This window comes from Pipra filicauda, unplaced genomic scaffold (assembly GCF_003945595.2).
Source record: "Pipra filicauda isolate LSUMZ 115617 unplaced genomic scaffold, ASM394559v2 scaffold39_size4671491_pilon, whole genome shotgun sequence".
NCBI lineage: Eukaryota > Metazoa > Chordata > Aves > Passeriformes > Pipridae > Pipra > Pipra filicauda.
In genome coordinates this window covers 4,588,320-4,605,768 of record NW_024104531.1, presented here as the reverse complement: position 1 = coordinate 4,605,768, position 17,449 = coordinate 4,588,320, and the positions used below count along the sequence as shown (strand labels likewise).

The 17,449-nt window shown below is 35.1% G+C and overlaps 1 protein-coding gene across 8 annotated transcripts in view; it reads left to right on the top strand.

The window, feature by feature from the left end:
• The window catches only part of MARCHF6 (membrane associated ring-CH-type finger 6), a 45,857-nt gene extending 30,468 nt beyond the window's left edge, over nt 1-15,389 (top strand). For 6 of the 8 annotated variants that reach the window (XM_039385163.1, XM_039385162.1, XM_039385166.1 and 3 more), the window contains exons 18-26: nt 549-686; nt 2,412-2,613; nt 3,984-4,053; nt 5,247-5,443; nt 6,816-6,950; nt 9,000-9,089; nt 10,529-10,661; nt 11,593-11,728; nt 13,305-15,389. In XM_039385163.1, the coding sequence (XP_039241097.1) occupies nt 549-686; nt 2,412-2,613; nt 3,984-4,053; nt 5,247-5,443; nt 6,816-6,950; nt 9,000-9,089; nt 10,529-10,661; nt 11,593-11,728; nt 13,305-13,395 (1,192 nt within the window). In that variant the 3' untranslated portion in view covers nt 13,396-15,389. The remainder of the gene's footprint in view (nt 1-548; nt 687-2,411; nt 2,614-3,983; nt 4,054-5,246; nt 5,444-6,815; nt 6,951-8,999; nt 9,090-10,528; nt 10,662-11,592; nt 11,729-13,304) is intronic. The other 2 variants (XM_027724245.2, XM_027724244.2) reach the window with 1 other exon arrangement.
• Nucleotides 15,390-17,449: the final 2,060 nt, after the last annotated feature.

Below are 17,449 nucleotides of genomic sequence, written 5' to 3'. Positions count from 1 at the left end.
CTACATCATACAGTTTGTCAAGTGAAAAGCTACTAACAAAAATTAAAGGCATTTTGTATTACTTCCATAATGATAACTCTTTGGGGGTTTATGTCCTCAAAACACTTACTCTTTCAACTTTTTGATAGTGAAGTTGCTTTCATGTTTGTTTTTTTTAACACACTCATTCCTGATTATCATTACTACAAGAATGAAAGAATATCTGTAACTGGATTTGTTTTTGATGATAGCAGGTTTTTTCTGTTTCTAAATAATAATTGAAACAGTGATGATAGAAGCAGATAAAAGAGCAAACTGTATTCTCAGATATAATCTTTCTCAATGTTTTTTCTTAAATTTCTTATACACCTAAATGTCTAAATACTCATGAACACCTAATCTCTGCCTAGGGTAGTATATAAGGAAAAATGTCTGGAAAAAACTAAGAATTCTTCCTGTTGGCATCCAATATATTTTTGTGTTGTGGTGGTGTTAATATGATTCAGTGTAAAAGATTGCTATCAGAATGTTCCTTATGTTTGACTTTCTATTCTTCCCATTGTTTCTAGTGATGCTCCAGTAAGTGAACTTTCCTTAGAGCTCCTTCTGCTTCAGGTGGTGCTTCCAGCTTTGCTAGAGCAAGGACATACAAGACAGTGGTTGAAAGGTCTTGTACGAGCATGGACTGTTACTGCTGGATACTTGCTGTAAGTACAGAGATCCAGAATCAACTACAACCATGTGTCCAGTTTGGCCTTCAAACATGAAAGCACTGTGCTTTCAAGAAAGTTATCCCAACAGGTAGCTTTAATAGCTCTTTTACAGATAATGATGTGATGGAAAACTTCTATAGTGATTTCTTTTAATCAGTATTTGTACCGACTTCTGGACTTGTCTTTGACAAGTAATTCTTTTAGTACACTATTGCAGTATTTGCTTAGTGAAAAAAATCTGTAGAAGTATGACTAATATCTTGTTAACTTTCTATTACTTGAAAAGAATGAAGAGATAAGTGTCAGCAGAGCATTTCCATGAGTCATGTAAAATTCACGTGCACTTCCTGCACTTCTTACTATAAGAAGGAAAAAAATAAAGAAAAATTATTTAGAACATTAAGCTGAAAAAGTGAACAACTTTAAATCGGGGATGTTAAAGTTGAAAGTTCAGTCTCTAAAAAAGGAGAAAGGAAAAACTGTATCTTCATCAGATAAAGTGGATTATTATACTGCTAGGCAGAGTTCTAGCACTTGAAATTATTTTTTAGTTCATCTGTTGTTTGCCAAATTAGTCAAGGAAAAAATAAAGTTGTTTTTCTTTTTTCCTGTATACCTTTCGGTTTTACTTCAAAGTATATTGGCATTCTCCAATGTCTTGCTGAGTGTTACACTACTAGAATCAAGGTTTATTCTTTGCTAAGTTATGTCTGAGAAACTGAGTGAATGAATGAAAGACTTCACTGCAATCCAAAATATTTATTTTAACTTTTCATAAAGAAACTCTCCTCACCCCCTGTTCTCTTTGCATTTTGAAGGGTTTGTTTTTTTTCTATTAATTTTTCCACGTTTTGGTGGTGTTTAAGTATGATGCAACAAGAGAATTTTAGAGACAATGATAAAAATGGCTTTTCTTTCTCCACTGTTGCAGCTGTTTAGAACAGTTGTGAATTATCTCTTCAGCAATTTTAGCTGAGCAAAGATGAAAATCTTCTCTGTTTTTCTCAAAAAGCAAACTGCTGTGAAAATGTTTTCACTGCTAATAGAATATCTACACACATCTTACTCTGCTAAAGCTGAGGAAAATTAACTTCTAAATGTTCATATTGGGTTTGGGTCTTTTTTAATCGAATTCAAATTTTGCTAATGATATATGTGGGAAACATCAACAGAAAGTTTTTTAAATAGATTGACTCTTTTATGATTGATTTTCTTAGAAAGTTGTGACCAGCTTTTGAGCCATTTAGAATATCTTTGAAAGACTCTACCTGCCTCTGTACTTTTGAAAGCACGTCTATAGCAATGATCTGCTGTTCTCGTACAGTTTAGGTTTGAAGGCAATTGTTTCCAATAGAGCTTGGTAACAGTAAAATAAAAGCTGTCAGTAGAGCTGTGTGCTTTCATGAACTGAAATAGCAATGCAATTTTCCTTTCATAAACACAGCCACTGCAATACCAGGTGATGTTTTTAAAGCAATCAAACAGATAAGTGATTTTTTTTCTTGTGACTGTGTTTCAACTGTTCTAATCTACATCCCCTAGCATTTTCCTTCTAAATTCTGTGAGTATGATGACATCGAGTTCATTATCAGAAAAAGGCTTATTTTACTTTATGAAAATCCTGTATAAGTTTTGTACAGCTTGTATGCATTCTGAGTAGGCCTATGTTTCTATAAGTTCGTATCAAACAGGACAAAACTGAAATTTTGATTGTTACAGGGATCTTCATTCTTACTTACTTGGTGACCAGGAAGAGAATGAAAACAATGCAAATCAGCAACCTAACAACCAGCATGCTCGCAATAATAATGCCATTCCAGTTGTGGGAGAAGGTCTTCATGCAGCTCATCAAGCCATACTTCAACAAGGAGGACCTGTGGGTTTCCAGCCTTATCGTAGGCCTTTAAAATTCCCACTCAGGGTAGGTATATCAAACACATAAAGAGGATAGAAAATGAAATTGGAAGAATATGGTATTTTTTTTGTAAGAAAGGCTTGGCCCACGTTATCAGAAGTCAAGTGGTGGGTCGTGTTGTGTTTTGTATGGTTTGCATCTTTCTAAAAGGTAGACTTACAGTTATTCTCACATAAAGCTTTTTTCAGCTTGTCATTTCTATGATTTTACTTATAGATCCCATATATGTTGTCTGTTATCTGTTAGTTTACATCTTGGTTTCTTCACAATTAGTAATGGAGAGAAATACAATAAGCCCCCATCAAACAGGTAGTTCGGGAATGCCTCTAACAAGGCATGGTTTTTAAGGGGGCATACTTTGGTCTTGTAGCTGAAGTGTATTTTAAACTCTTTGGCTTTATTAAGAAATTAAATGGAGAATTTCTGTTTCATTTGCATCTATATTAAACATAGAAGTGTTATAGTACTTAAAAGTTCTAAATCCCTAAAATTAGAAAGGAAATGTTGTTGGCAAATACTTAAATTTCTAGAATAATATACAGGTCAAACTAGATAATTATTTTGTTGTTATCAGAACTCTGAATTAATCAAATATGAACTTCCAACACAGCTTGCTTACTGTGAGAATGGAAGCAATGGCTAACAGCGTGACACTGTGGTAGTGCTTCTGAAATTTCCTTCCTTTATACCCAGAAGTCCTATCAAGGAAAATATATGTTACAGATTTAACTTTCTCTCAGTTGTCTGTTAAGATAAGGTGTTAGCTTTCCCAAGTAGGCTTGCTTTTTGTGTGTCTTTGATGATTAATGAAGCAGAGCCGCATAGCACATGGTGCTTGAGACATATTTAAAGAAGTCAAGTACATGATAATTCTCCGATAAGATGTAAACCTGACTAAAGAGTGACCAGCTTCACTGTCATCTTCTGGTCACATAAACCTGAGGACATCTGGAAGAACTTTCTCAGCAAGATTTTTCACAGAAAACCACTGTCTTGCTCATCTGGCATACAGAACTAGAAACCTTTCAGGATTAATTGAGAGTTGTGCTGGTCAGTGCAGAAATGAGGAGATGATTTTTTTTTAATGTAATCTAATGGAGAACTTCAGTCATTCTGGATTCAAATGTTAATTTTTACTCTTGGGACAGCAGATGCAAACTCTTAGAAAGAAATGCACAACACTGTAGGTGCTCTGCATGTACTGTGGGTAGGTTTCTCACTGCTGATTTATTTGTACAGTAAATATTAGCTGGTATTTGAATATTTTAGTTCAGCTGCCTTTCTAGGATGATGTATCTTTTATGTGGATTTTTTTTGCTTTGGTTAAGTAACTTTCTTATAAACTTTTTCTCCTTTTTATTTTTTCCCTCTTTCAGATATTTCTTTTGATTGTTTTCATGTGCATAACATTACTGATTGCTAGTCTTATCTGCCTTACCTTACCAGGTGAGTCTATTACTGTAAAACTGTGATTAAAAGCAACTCTGCATGTTGCTGTGCTCAGCAGTGGCAGATGTTTTGAAACCATTGTTTAAAGTTAAAAGGAGAAAACGTGGAAAATCGTCTCATTTTTAATGGTACATCATCAAGTTCTAATAATCTAAAAACCTAAATGAGAGTGATAGTACTTGTATTTAAATGACAGAGATTGCCATTCCCATTGTTTTGTTGTAGAATAATTTTCCTTTAACAACATAGCTTCAAGTGCTGAGACAATCTCATTAGTATTGAGAGAAAAAAGGAATTTAAACTCTTGCACCTGCTTTACTGTTTAGAGAAGGAAAATATGTCATTTGTTACCAGGTCTTCTAATTTCTTTGCTTAAATATTCTGAAGGTGTCATTATTGAGTCCTGCAAGGAGTTGGACTTGATGATCCTTATGGGTCCCTTCCAGCTTCAGATATTCTGACCTTGACAGGTCACTAGGAGATTTTGGGAAGTGGCATGTATATCACTTTAAAAATGTATGAATAAGTACTTTAATCAAATCAAAACGATAAGACGTGTAAACTCATTTGAGTTTTATAACCTGGCTGCTGTAATACCATGTGATTTATACCTCCTTGTATTAATGATCCTAAAGTCAATAATGTATTGAGATCAGAGTTACAAATTTTGTGATTGTTTTAATAGTAGTACATAAAATAATTCCTCTGAAATACTGGTAAATGGAGACACTATTAAGAAATGAATAGTAGCAAATGAGTCTCCCATTTTTGTCATAAAGCTTCAGAAGCCTCATCAATGAGTCTTAAAAAATTATGTGAGGCAGTGAAATAATCCAAATATAGCTCATACAATTTAAGTTCAAGCTTATGCACTAGTGCCTTTGCAGTTCTGAAGATTAGTGTTTAGGCTCTGAATAGTGCTGTATTCAATGATTTGTTTTGCTGTAGTTTGGGTCACATTGCTGTCATAACGAAATTTTAGGGGGAAAAAATTTCTACATATGTATTTGGCACAATTTCTGAAACTATTTACATAGTGCTTCACACATTTCTGCATTATGGGTATAGTACTAAAATACTGTTTTATGATGAACAATATTTGTGCATTCATATTTAACAATAAATTTAATAAATGTTTTTTAATAGGCATCCTTCCCTAATACATCAGAAAGCATTACTCTATTTAACAGTGCTTATGTTTTCAGTGTTTGCTGGCCGATGGTTAATGTCATTTTGGACGGGGACTGCCAAAATCCATGAACTGTACACAGCTGCTTGTGGTCTTTATGTCTGTTGGCTAACTATCCGAGCCGTGACAGTACTGGTTGCCTGGATGCCACAAGGTCGGAGAGTGATTTTTCAGAAGGTCAAGGAATGGTCTCTCATGGTGAGTCTCAAGAAAAATTTCTACTGAGTGATTCAAAAAGTAGGTAATGAAACTTGTTTTTTCATTTTTGCTTACAAATTTTACTCTATAATGTTCACTGCATTTTCCTTTTCAGACGATTTCAAAGCTTTTGCAGCTTCCCTTCCTGTTGCATAGGCTAACTAGTTTTGGAAGCCATTTAGCACGATGTTAAGCAATCAGTGTAAATAAGTGTGTGTGTATATATGTTTATATATATGTGTATATTTTTCTGTTTTCCTTTAAAAGGGAATATGTGGCATTATATTATTCCAAATGTTATGCGTTCTCAGAGACATTTACATGTTCACATATACCTCGAAGCTTAACTATTATTTGTTTAGTAATATGACATTATCAAATGGAAAAAAAACTAGTAAAGCTGATAGATGATGATGAACATGTCTCTACAAAGTAGCTTGATGCATATTTTCAGAAAGATCATCATTTGTCAAATCTTATGTTGTTCAACTTAATATTTTTAAAGAAAATATCTGTTATTAGGAGGAGTTCTGATTCTCACCATGAAAGAAAATTTATACCCCAAATTATTATCTTGGTTTTGATTTTGAGGATTTCTATTGTGCATTTTTTGCCTAAGCGAAGTATAGTTAGTTTAAACATTCATAGCATGAATGATCTCTTGTTATGGATATGTTTATGTGCTTATTGAACTATTACAGACAGAAGAGCAGTGTAAGTGTGTATTTCATGTACTATACCACGTTTCCCAAATATCCATCATTTTGATTTAGGAAATCTTAAGCTTCTTTAAGAAAATTCAGAGCCAAACTATAGTGCTTTACTTGTTCTTTGTCCCTTCTCCTTATCATGCTAATTAAGTCAGATTAGTTTTATATGATGCATGTAAAGTAAGAGAATTCTAGAATAAAGAAAGATTCAAGCATGGTGTTCTGCGTTTATCATTTTTAAGTCAAATATTCCATAATGACTGAATTTTTAATGTTTGGTTTTCTCTGGAGAAAAGAAACACCAGTTTTGGAAAAATTATTCTCCAATTTTCCAACATACTAGAATACGTGATACGATGAAGTGCCATTGGGTGGTATTCCCTACTGATAACAGTCAAAGGTTATTTTATGGTTTAGAGTTATATGGACACTAGTAGGCACAGTCATGTTTGTGGGTTTTTTTTGGAGGGGGTATGGAATAGGACCCAATCTTGAAAAATTACATTGCAAAACTACATATGTAATAAAAATTATTTCTAGGTCTGCGTAAGTTTGGGGTTTTTCTGCCAGAGCTATGTGTTCATGTAGCTTAAGTTACATTTTAAGCTTAAACAAAGAATCCTCTGGTAAATATATTAATTAAATGTCTTGGGGCTTTTTAGATAATGAAGACATTAATAGTGGCTATACTGCTAGCTGGTGTGGTTCCACTTTTGCTTGGACTTCTCTTTGAACTGGTCATCGTTGCACCTTTGAGAGTTCCTTTGGATCAAACACCTCTCTTCTATCCTTGGCAGGTCAGTTGCTCCCATTCCTTTGCTGCTCTTGATGTAAGGAGTTATGAGCGTTCTTGTTTCATGTTGATTCGGTGCCTCAGAGCATTTTCTATAAATATGTTTCTGTGTGGCAGAGAAAAGGCAGCCAAGTCTGGATATGAGGATTATTTGAACCAAAAGGATATGGTGAGGAATTCAGAGTATGAAAAGCTAAACTGTTGTGAGATGACATCAGAGGATCTTTGCATTTCAGTGGCCAGCTAGACACTTTGTCCAGTAGCATCATTGTAAAGTTATGTAGGAAGTTAGTATAACTGTATGTATGTATGCACATACTCTGTCTGATCTTTCTGGGTAGCTTTCTGCATACAGTTATGCAGCAGGAGGTTCAGCTGATCATTTTTTCCTTACAAGGCTTTAATTCAGTAATGATGCCCACTATAAATGGAATTTTTATGTGCTTTAGGGTCATGCTGGTTTTGGGTTGAGATGTCAAATCGTTAATACAAGATTTTGAGGTAGTCATGTTTTGTTATTCTTCAGTCAAGTCTCACAGGCAGTGCAAATTTCTTTTTCTTCAATCCAGAAGACAGGACTGAGTGATGAATGCTTCCATCACATAGGCTGAATTATGAAAGAACTCATAACTCAGACACCCAACTGAGGGAACCATAACTCAAGATATTTAGAATGCATTTACTAAGTAACAAGGAAGTGTTCAGGAATAGTGACTTTGTAAGCTGCCCACAGGCAAGCTTTTGTTTACTTTCGATATCCAAATGTTTGAAAGCCATAATACAGAGAAGAATTTGACTGCTAATTTAATTATTCCATTATTTTAAAATACAAGTATATTTTTGAGGTATCTGAGTAGATGACTAATAAATCAGGACATCATATAATTGCAGTGATAAATGATCTTGATTTCTAAGTGGTTTTGGAAAGAATTTGCTATGCTAGATATTCTAAAAATTCTTGAGTTTTGCATGTTAGTTCTTTAGAAGTTTTAAATACAGTATACTGAAAAATTTTATTTTCATGTGGCAGAGCTTCCTCAAAATAATGGATTAGAGGAATTTGAGACTTGTTGTAAATTAACAAGAAGCTATTGAAATTGAGAATAATTTCCATTTTTCACAAAAGAGCACAAAGTTATACAAAGGTTACAGCTTTAAGTAAACATGAATCAACTTTAATACTGACTTTTTTTTGTAACAATTTTTTAAATTTTTGAAAATAGATGTGAACAAAAGCCCTCTTTAAATAATTGGTTAAAGAAAACGTATTTCCTTAGCAGTTTATGAAAAGGATGATTAGTCTATGATAACTTAAGTCTTACCAGTTCTGTAGCTGTTTATTATACCTTTTCAGCCTATATTTTGCATTCTATTTTTGGTGGCTCTTATTGAAAATCTTACACATATCTGTAATCCAGAAAGGATTGACTCATGATGTAAAGTTTAGTAGAAGCCAGTAGTTATATTATGTTCTTTTAATTCCATGCCATAATAATTGCAGTTTATGTTAAAACATAAATTTTCTTCTAAGTAGTATGATGTTTTCTCATGAAGAGTGTTGCCTTGCTTTGTTTAGCTTTTCTCACATCAGAGAGGGTTTTGTGAATGACTAAAATTTAAAAGAATGGAAAAAACTCCTTTCCTGAAGTGGGTGAACATCTTTGCATCTTGTTTCTATTCTTTTTTTAGAGGAATCAAAATAACATCCTTCTAGGTAAATGTTACCAGTGTTAACTATTCTGTACCAGAATGATAGTCTGTTGCTTTATGTAAGTGTAATGCTTTTGTTTTGTATTTGCTTTTGGTTTAATAGTAGTACTGATTTTCCTCGTACCAGGGAGCTAATTTGACAGACGTCAGTTAAGCTTGAGAACATCCTGTTTTCCATAGGAGTTTGCAGATGATGTCACCCTTTTTAAGCAATGTCCTATGTAAATAGAAAAGTAATTATATTTTCATTTATAAGTAAGATTAACAAGATGCTTGAAAAGCTTTTGGTTGTCTAGCTTTTTAAAGATATGTTAATGCTAACAGTCCATTTTTACAAAATTAGGACTGGGCTCTTGGAGTTCTGCATGCCAAAATAATTGCTGCCATAACGCTGATGGGTCCTCAGTGGTGGCTGAAAACTGTTATTGAACAGGTAGGGAAAATCTGTCCATGTGAATTTTTCTGTATAATACATTTTCAATGTTTTTTGAATGTGTGTATCAGAAAACAGAATTACTTTTGTAGTAATGGAGTAATTAAGTAAAATTCATTTAGTCTTGTAGAAACCTTTTAAATTGTATAGCCTAATCCATTAAGGTACACTTAAAAATAAAAGCAAACCTCAGAAAGCTGAAATCAAGAAAAGCTGCATATACCTATATGCATTTTTATCAGATTTCTATTAAAGTGAGAAAGAAACATGATTACATTTTTAGATGAAGTCAGTGTGTCCAAATCCTGAACATTATTTACATCCACGTCTCAAGAACAGAGAATTTTGCCTTCTCTGGAGCTATAGGTATTACCCCATTCACAGATTAGTACAGATGAAAGACACTATTCCCATTCCCCTTTGGTTATTAAGCAAGATGGAACAGTTCCTGTGAGCAGTTCCAAGTTGCATGGCCTGTTCTTTTCTGTGGCAGAAGTATTTTTTTTCTTGATTATAATCTTTAAGTTCTGTGCTTGTCATCTTAGTGAAGTATCTCAGTTGTTTGCCAGAAGGTAACTTTTCATCCCTGCACAGTATGTGATGGCTATGGTGCATGTCCCAACCTCTGTACACAAGGTGCCTCTTTGAGTAAGTCTAGCACATAGTCTCAGTTATTAAATTACTTTAGCTGTCACACTGCAGAAATGTAGTCTTAGTTCTGAGAGTACCTTTTGATGCATATCATGGCTCTTCCTTCCATTTCAAATGCTCTCCATGGGCCATCAGTCACTCTTCTGAGCCATCCTCACAAATGGTTTCATCCAGGATGTGAGACAGAGGCCATAGTCTGGCTGTAGGTGGTAGCCATTCAAAACTAGTCTTTTGCTGTGCTTAATCTAGTTACATTTTGACCTTAGTTTCTGGTAGTAACTGGAGAAACTTAGCAATTGTGCAGGCCCTTTCTTCAGGCACAGACTACATGCAGAGGCTCTAGTCTGCCCCACCAAAATACAAAATAAGTTCCTATTTTCTGCCTGTTACCAAATTTAATAGATTAATTCTGTTGGTGTACACAGGATTCTCTTCCAGTACAAAGTTAACAGCACAAAGTGATCCCAGGTCACCCACAAAAACGCTGTCTATAGCTCTAATAAATGATCTTTCAACTGGTTTCTTGCATTCCTGCAACTGAATCACAACACTATTCCTGATTAAGTTAGTCTCTTGGGCACTGTTTAAATGATTTCCTGGAACACTCACGATGCAGATTGGCAGAGAGCTTTTCCTTGTTTAACTGTGGCCATCACTGCTTTCTTCAAGTTGGGAACGCCCATGTCCTTTCATAAGGAGAATTGTGCAAAACCTTTTGATTATTAGTGTAAGTGCAAAGCAAGGCTTTCACGATTGATCCCTTCTACTTCTAACTTGTTCCTTTTTAGGTATACGCAAACGGGATTCGTAACATCGACTTACACTTCATCATCCGTAAACTGGCAGCACCCGTAATCTCTGTTCTGTTACTCTCGCTGTGTGTGCCGTACATCATAGCTTCTGGTGTTGTACCTTTACTAGGTAGGTATACATTCAGAATACCTGTTTATCGTCTGATGGTTTATAGCAGTGTAAATATATTTGTGGAAATAACACTCCAAGCTCTACGTTATTTGAAAAAACCCAAACAAGCAAGCAAACAAACAAACAAACAAACCTCACCAAAAACCCCCCTCTATTCTGCCAACAAATGTAAATGCTAAAGGATTGCTGTGTCGTCTTAAAGTGTGGCATTTTTTTGAGAAATGCAATACATTATTCTGACTAGCTACACCAGGAGTATGGGACTGAATAATATCTAACAGCAAAAATATAGGTATCTAGCTGGCTTGAGAAAGGAATAATTAATTCATTTCTTCTTTGGACAACCTTTAATTTTAGTCTCTCTGGGAGCTATACTGAGCTGAGGCCATCTTTTTCTGACTTGTCAGATTCTAAACAAAGCTTAGAACAGGTGAAAATACTGGGTTTGTTTTGAGATTTTGATAGTATTAGAATAAAATGTAAATTTTAAACATAGAGATGTTTTTTTTTAAGACTCTCCTGTCTGAGCTTTTCCATCAACAGTTGTCTTTTGGTAGTTAGTTTTGATGTTAACAATATGTTGAAGAAGTCCCATTTTATTCTCCGATCTCTCACTTGACTTCTATTGCAACTTTTTTCTGATACGAGGTATACAGAAGTCAATAAGCAAAAGAACTTATAAGCCCTTTTGTTTTTAACTGTGGATTTTCACTGTGCTAATGGAAAACTTTCCACTTCAGTGCTTCAGATTAAAAAGAACAGCAGCTGTCATGTTGGAACAGTGGGATAAATGGACGTGTAATTTATTTCACGGCCGTTCTACTGAAGTTACAGTATAACAAAAAGTCTAGAAGCAGGTAGAAAAGCAAAAATATGTGAGTTGCTTCAGCAATGTTAGATCATGTAAGGGTTTTGTCTTGTTTTGTAGGGGTTACCGCTGAAATGCAAAACCTAGTCCAGCGACGGATTTACCCTTTCCTGCTTATGGTGGTGGTTTTGATGGGAATTCTATCCTTCCAAGTCCGCCAGTTCAAGCGCCTTTATGAACATATTAAAAATGACAAGTGAGTATAAAGTGTGGGGTTTTTAATTTTTCCACTTTAAATTGTGATAACTTCAGATTGAATTCAGGTATTGTAGATACTTGTGACGTAAAGGGATTTTAGGAAGTTTTCTAGACAAATGGCCCGTTGAGACAGACCTAAACTGTTCTTGGCAAATGTTTTATTTATGGTTCAGGTAGACAAACACAGGAATAGACTGTCTTTATAAATGGAAGACACTCCTCCATGTCTAACATGAATGCGTTTTACCACAAATGAAGCTGATTGCTTGTTTGTCTCCTGCTGTGTAGTCTTGAAGAACTAGTGAATGTTATGATTATGATACACCTGGAAGTAAAATCATGTCACAATCTGCTTCTTATAAAACCATTTCTTCAACCTTTTCTGCATAACTGTTTTTCGTACTCATTAGTCAAATTAACCTGTTAAAGAATGTTCAGTTGATTTGATAGAGTTTGTCCTTACCAAACATTGTATGGTTTTTTGATTTTTTTTTCAGTAATTATTAGTCTGTATTACTCAGACAACGAGTTTGTACAACAGGAAGTAAGCAAATATAGTCATGCCAGTCAGTAGAGATTTGTGGTTTAGAAATACACTTAATTAAATCTTTCATATAACAAATTCTAAAAGCATATACAAGTTTTTATGAAATTCTAGAATGTACAAAAAATATATGATGGTTGTTGTTTATGGTTCCGTGACAAAAGGAGAGATGGTGAAAAAGTTTCTAAAGGAAATGATAAGTTTTAGGGGAAGAATTCATAGGTGCGTATGGCTCTTCTACATGTAGAACCAGCAAGTAAATATGAAGCATGGAGAGGAATTTAGGTGGCAAAAAGTAGGAGTGTGAATCAATGACCTACAGAAGTAAGGAACAATGTAAAAAGTACAAAAACTGCTGAGCTGATGAGATGGTATAATGTAGAAACAGAATTTAAATAAAGGAATCTCGCACCCCTTAAGCTTGACATGGAGTAGCATTAGGATATTTTCTTTCCCTTTAAAGAAAGATAAAGCTGTAGCAAAAGTTCTTTCTTTGCAATATTTACTTTTTTTCAACCAGGAGCTGAGCCTTGCTTAGCTTTACTGAGCGCATGTTCTGCATTGTCACAGATTCTTTTTTGAACTTAGAAGAACCTCATTAGCCCTTTCATTTTGTTTTATATCAGAGTTGTTTTTCCAGATGTTCAAGTGAAAGAACTCAAACACTCAAACAGACACTGCAAAGATGCTCTCAAAAGTATCCAGCAAAGGGCCTGGGTATATAAATACTGCAAACACACTCCTTATATTTCATATCTTCATGCAGTTTGTATATGTCTGAATTGTATGACTACCAAAGTTAGGCCTGTAAATACAAACCTGTAATGCCTGTATTCCATTACAAGGTGCCTGAATGTTGAGAAAAAAGATGAGGGTGGTTAAAGTCCATTAAGGAGGGGGAGGTATTGCTTATAGAGTAATGTTTACTGAAATGAGAAAGCTGCTTCTGCAGAAAAGGAAATAGAGTGGATTGTGTTACAAAATGCTGTTAATTCGTGTTAATTCCTCACTGTTTTTCCTGTAATCCCAGGTACCTTGTTGGACAACGACTTGTGAATTATGAACGGAAGTCTGGTAAACCAGGCACATCAACAACTCCACCTCAATCTTCACAAGAATAGATGGTCATATTAAACATCTTGACCTTCCCTTTGCCTTTACATGTCCTTTTTTCATAGACTCTTCTCATCTTTGGATATCTCTCCCAATAATACTCTCGGCAGTGTTTTGGCTTCTGTTAGCAGCATCCAGATAGCAGTTAAGGCTTTGTTCCTTATCTGCATTTTCTGATGTTATAAATGCTGTCTGAGATCTGTATATGTGTAAATAGAAGTATCCTGACACCCTAAAACCTTGGATTAAAAAGAATGTGCATTGTACATCTTTAAAAAGTATATTAATTTATTAAATCTAGTTGTCACTTTATTTTGGACTGCTGTTCTGTTGACAATGTGCCACAAAGCAATAGTGCGAAGAGGCAAGATGTTTTTATAAAATTTGGAGCTTACTTTATGGTGTTCATAACAGATCCTATTGTAGTAATACAGTATGATTTTTCATGAGTGGAAAGGCCACAGAGAATATCAAAAGTAAATAACTGTCTTACAGTCAGCAATGAAGTGGCTGTGGTGAGAACATAATGAACTATGTATCTTGCTGTCCAGTCTTTTTTATTATTTTGTATAACACCAAAGCTGTTGTACATTTTTCTATTGCCTGATTGTTTTTCATGTGTCAGAGTTTGTAATATTGTACAGTTGCTGTTAAATCAAGAAAATATTTCCTCTTCTGAGAATTCAGATGTACTTGTTAAGGCTCAGCTGGATTTTTCTGTTTGGTTGAAGGGGTGGGTGTTGGCTTTGGGATCAGGATTTTGTGAATTGAAACAGTAAATAAAAATTTACTAAGTCTAGGTGTTGGAAGCATTTAAAGGTATCAAGGAAAATTAGATAGGTTCACAACTTAAATTGTAGCCAATTTCTTATCAATAATAGAATTTTTCAGGACCTCAAGAAAAGGGATGAACATTAACTGATGTGCTTGCACAGCACAAGGAGCATAGTGTAAGCAACATCCTGACCTGGTCCTTAGTTAAAGAGCTTGAAATCTTTTTTCTGTAAGTTACCAAAGTTGAAAATTGTAGTATGAATTTTATATTGCACAATTACTTTAAAAAAAAACAAACCCAACCAAAAAAAATTCTCTCAGAATTGGTCACTGTGAATTTTTATGGGAATAATATTGAAGGAAGTGATTTATCATGTACCATTTATTTCCTGAGGGGCAGGGAAATACATATGCTATTAAGCAGGCAAGGAAGAGTTAGCAGATATCTTTGCAAGAGCACAGTCAAACAAGAGCCACCAAATCAAGTCTGTGTTATTTCTATATGTAGATAGAGTTCTTTTGCAGTAATGTTTGGGGGGGCTTATGTAGATAAAGAAAATACATAACAGTATCACAAAGCTTTAAGTAGCATCAAATCACATGCTTAGATTGCAGTATCTTTCCTAGACCAATGTGGGAAATGTGAATATCCATTACAGTAAGGAGAACATCAATGGAACATTTTAATTGCTGTTCAGTACACTCTTCTTCAGTATTCTGTACTTAACCATGTGTGTATATAATTAATACTTGAGAATCCGGCAAGTGCTTTGAAAGTGTCATCTCCTTCTATTGATGTTGCATCTCTGATCTAACATTGTTTTGAGCTAATATGCTCCAGGCTGTGATGGTGGTAGTTCATTTTTTGGTGTCTGGACTCGTGTTCTAAGGCAGCGAGAACAAGCCAAATGCATCTGAATCTAGTGGCAGGAGGACTGGGCTGTCACTATCAGATTCATACTATTTTACAAAATTACTGTTGTACTGATGGTTTTGAACCACAAATATTACCTTTTGGAGTGATTTATTAGGAAATTTCCAGTGAAATGAAATCAGAAAAATAGCCTAAATATTTTTCTTTCATTCACTGTTGCTTACTTAATGCCAAATTGAGTATATATTCACCCCATATATTTTTGATGTGCATAAATATTGCATTTGACTATTTACAGTGGTGTACATTGTGGGACAAATATATTTTCACAATAATAAATTCACTGATAACATACATTCTCACTTATGCCAAGATTCCGTCTTTGACATACCTTTCACAAACAGTTCCAAAATGGGCTTATCACTCAAATATTGCAAGCACTACTGTGCATCATGGAAAATTTACAGTAGTGTGGTACTTGTAACTTTGTGTTTTTATCCAGACAAATTGGTCTTAATATTAAAATTTATTAAGAAAAAGCCTTTGTGCTGTTTCTTACCACTGTTATTTCACAAGTCATTAAAGAAAAAAGAGAATCGGGCCAGTCATGCAATGTGATCTGTAGCTGTTTTGACGTAGCTTACATTATCTGTATTCTCTCTTTGTTACAGAGAACTGGTTTCAAATGCAACTGTTATGCTGGCAGGCATGAAGTTTGTTTCCAAAACTGTCCATTGTGGACTTCAGAAAAATCTCATTTCCTTACCTCCTTATTTTTACACGTTTTGGGAAAGAATATGGAGGTTGTATAGAACAAGAATTAAATAACAGTACTTTTTTATTGTTTTAAATTTCAATGGTTTGCCTTATTGTGCCCTGAGTAGTCCTCTGGCATAGAAACATGATAGTAAGCATGTAAGTTAAGTGGCTGTTACTGAGACAGCTGATGAGATCTGTACCAGTGGCTTCCATCTGTGCTAGAGTAATACAGCATGCTGTGGGCTTATATTACTCTTCAAGTGGAAAAGACTCTGTGTGTGTCCGTGTGTGTGTGTGTGTGTGTGTCCGTGTGTGTGTGTGTGTGTGTGTGTGTGTGTGTGTGTGTGTGTGCACGTGCGCATGCGTGCTCTTTTACCCCAGTTCGGGTTGACCTTGGATCTTGAATGGAGGGGTTGGAGGTATGTACTGGCTTAATTGTATCCCCTTTGTGGTGTTGAGAATCTAACGCTGTTGTTAGTTCCACAGGCCTTCATCCAAGAACTGTCAAGATGGCTCTGTAGCTATCTTTTGCATTCTGAAAGAATTTAATTGCAGCATGGCTTTGACTGTTTTTACACAGATTATTTTATATTGATTAAAAATAGTTAAAACTCTGCATCCCTTCTCGGTCTCCCCCTTTTCTGCTGGGTGAAGCTGAAGTTACTTGGTTTTGTTTGAGGGCCCTCTGGTACCTGTAACTGCTTTCAGTCCATAATTTCCTTGGCGAGATGCCAGCTCTAACACAATTACAGTACTCACATCACTTTTCAGCTGAGTGTATTAATTCTTTCCTTGCCTCTCCCTAAGACTGAGTCAAGATCATCATAAAAGTCTGCACAGCAGTCCCATTATTCTGCAGAGAACTCTGTAAAAAATACAGTGCACAAATGGGTGGTTTGTTGATTTCACGCCTGGCATGCTGATCAGTGTGGTTTTGTTTCCTTGGACTTCACTGTCCGTTTGTTTACATATAGATTGGAAGTTCTTTGTGGCAGGGTCAGTGTTCTTGTTCTGCTTGCCTTGGGAATGGCAATGGAATTGCCTGGGCAATGAGTGAGGCTCTTAGTAGAAATGATTATGCAGATAATAAAAACATTAAACAAGGAACTGAATCTTGGTAGTATAATGAAGTTCAGGATGCAAAATAAAGGAAGCTGTCTTCTGAAACAGATAAGAAACAACTTTTACAAAGCATAAAAGTAAGTTAGAGCTCTCTTGTATTTTTTAATTAGATTAATTGAAACTAAAGTTAGCAACAATTTTATTTATGGTTATTCCACAAGCTATGCTTCTGGTATTAATTTCTTCATTTAGAAGTCACCATAAATTGAGAAACGATATGCTGAAATCAAAGTTATTCAGTAATGGAAAATTTTAAAAGACTGTATTTCCAAAGGTCAAATACCAATCCAAAATAAACTAAATGTTTCAAATTCAGGATAGTCCTGAGGGATGGAGGAAGGGCAAGATTATTTCACAACTCTGAACATCAGTTTTGCTGCTTATCTACTTACCTGCAGTTATCTCTTGCCTATTGAGTAGAAGCCAACGCCAAAGCTGCATAGGCATTTCCCACCCACCCCCCATGAAGAGATGTCAAACATCTGGAGTTGTCTGATATCCGGTGGGGGAGAAGGGGTGGTACTTAACATTAC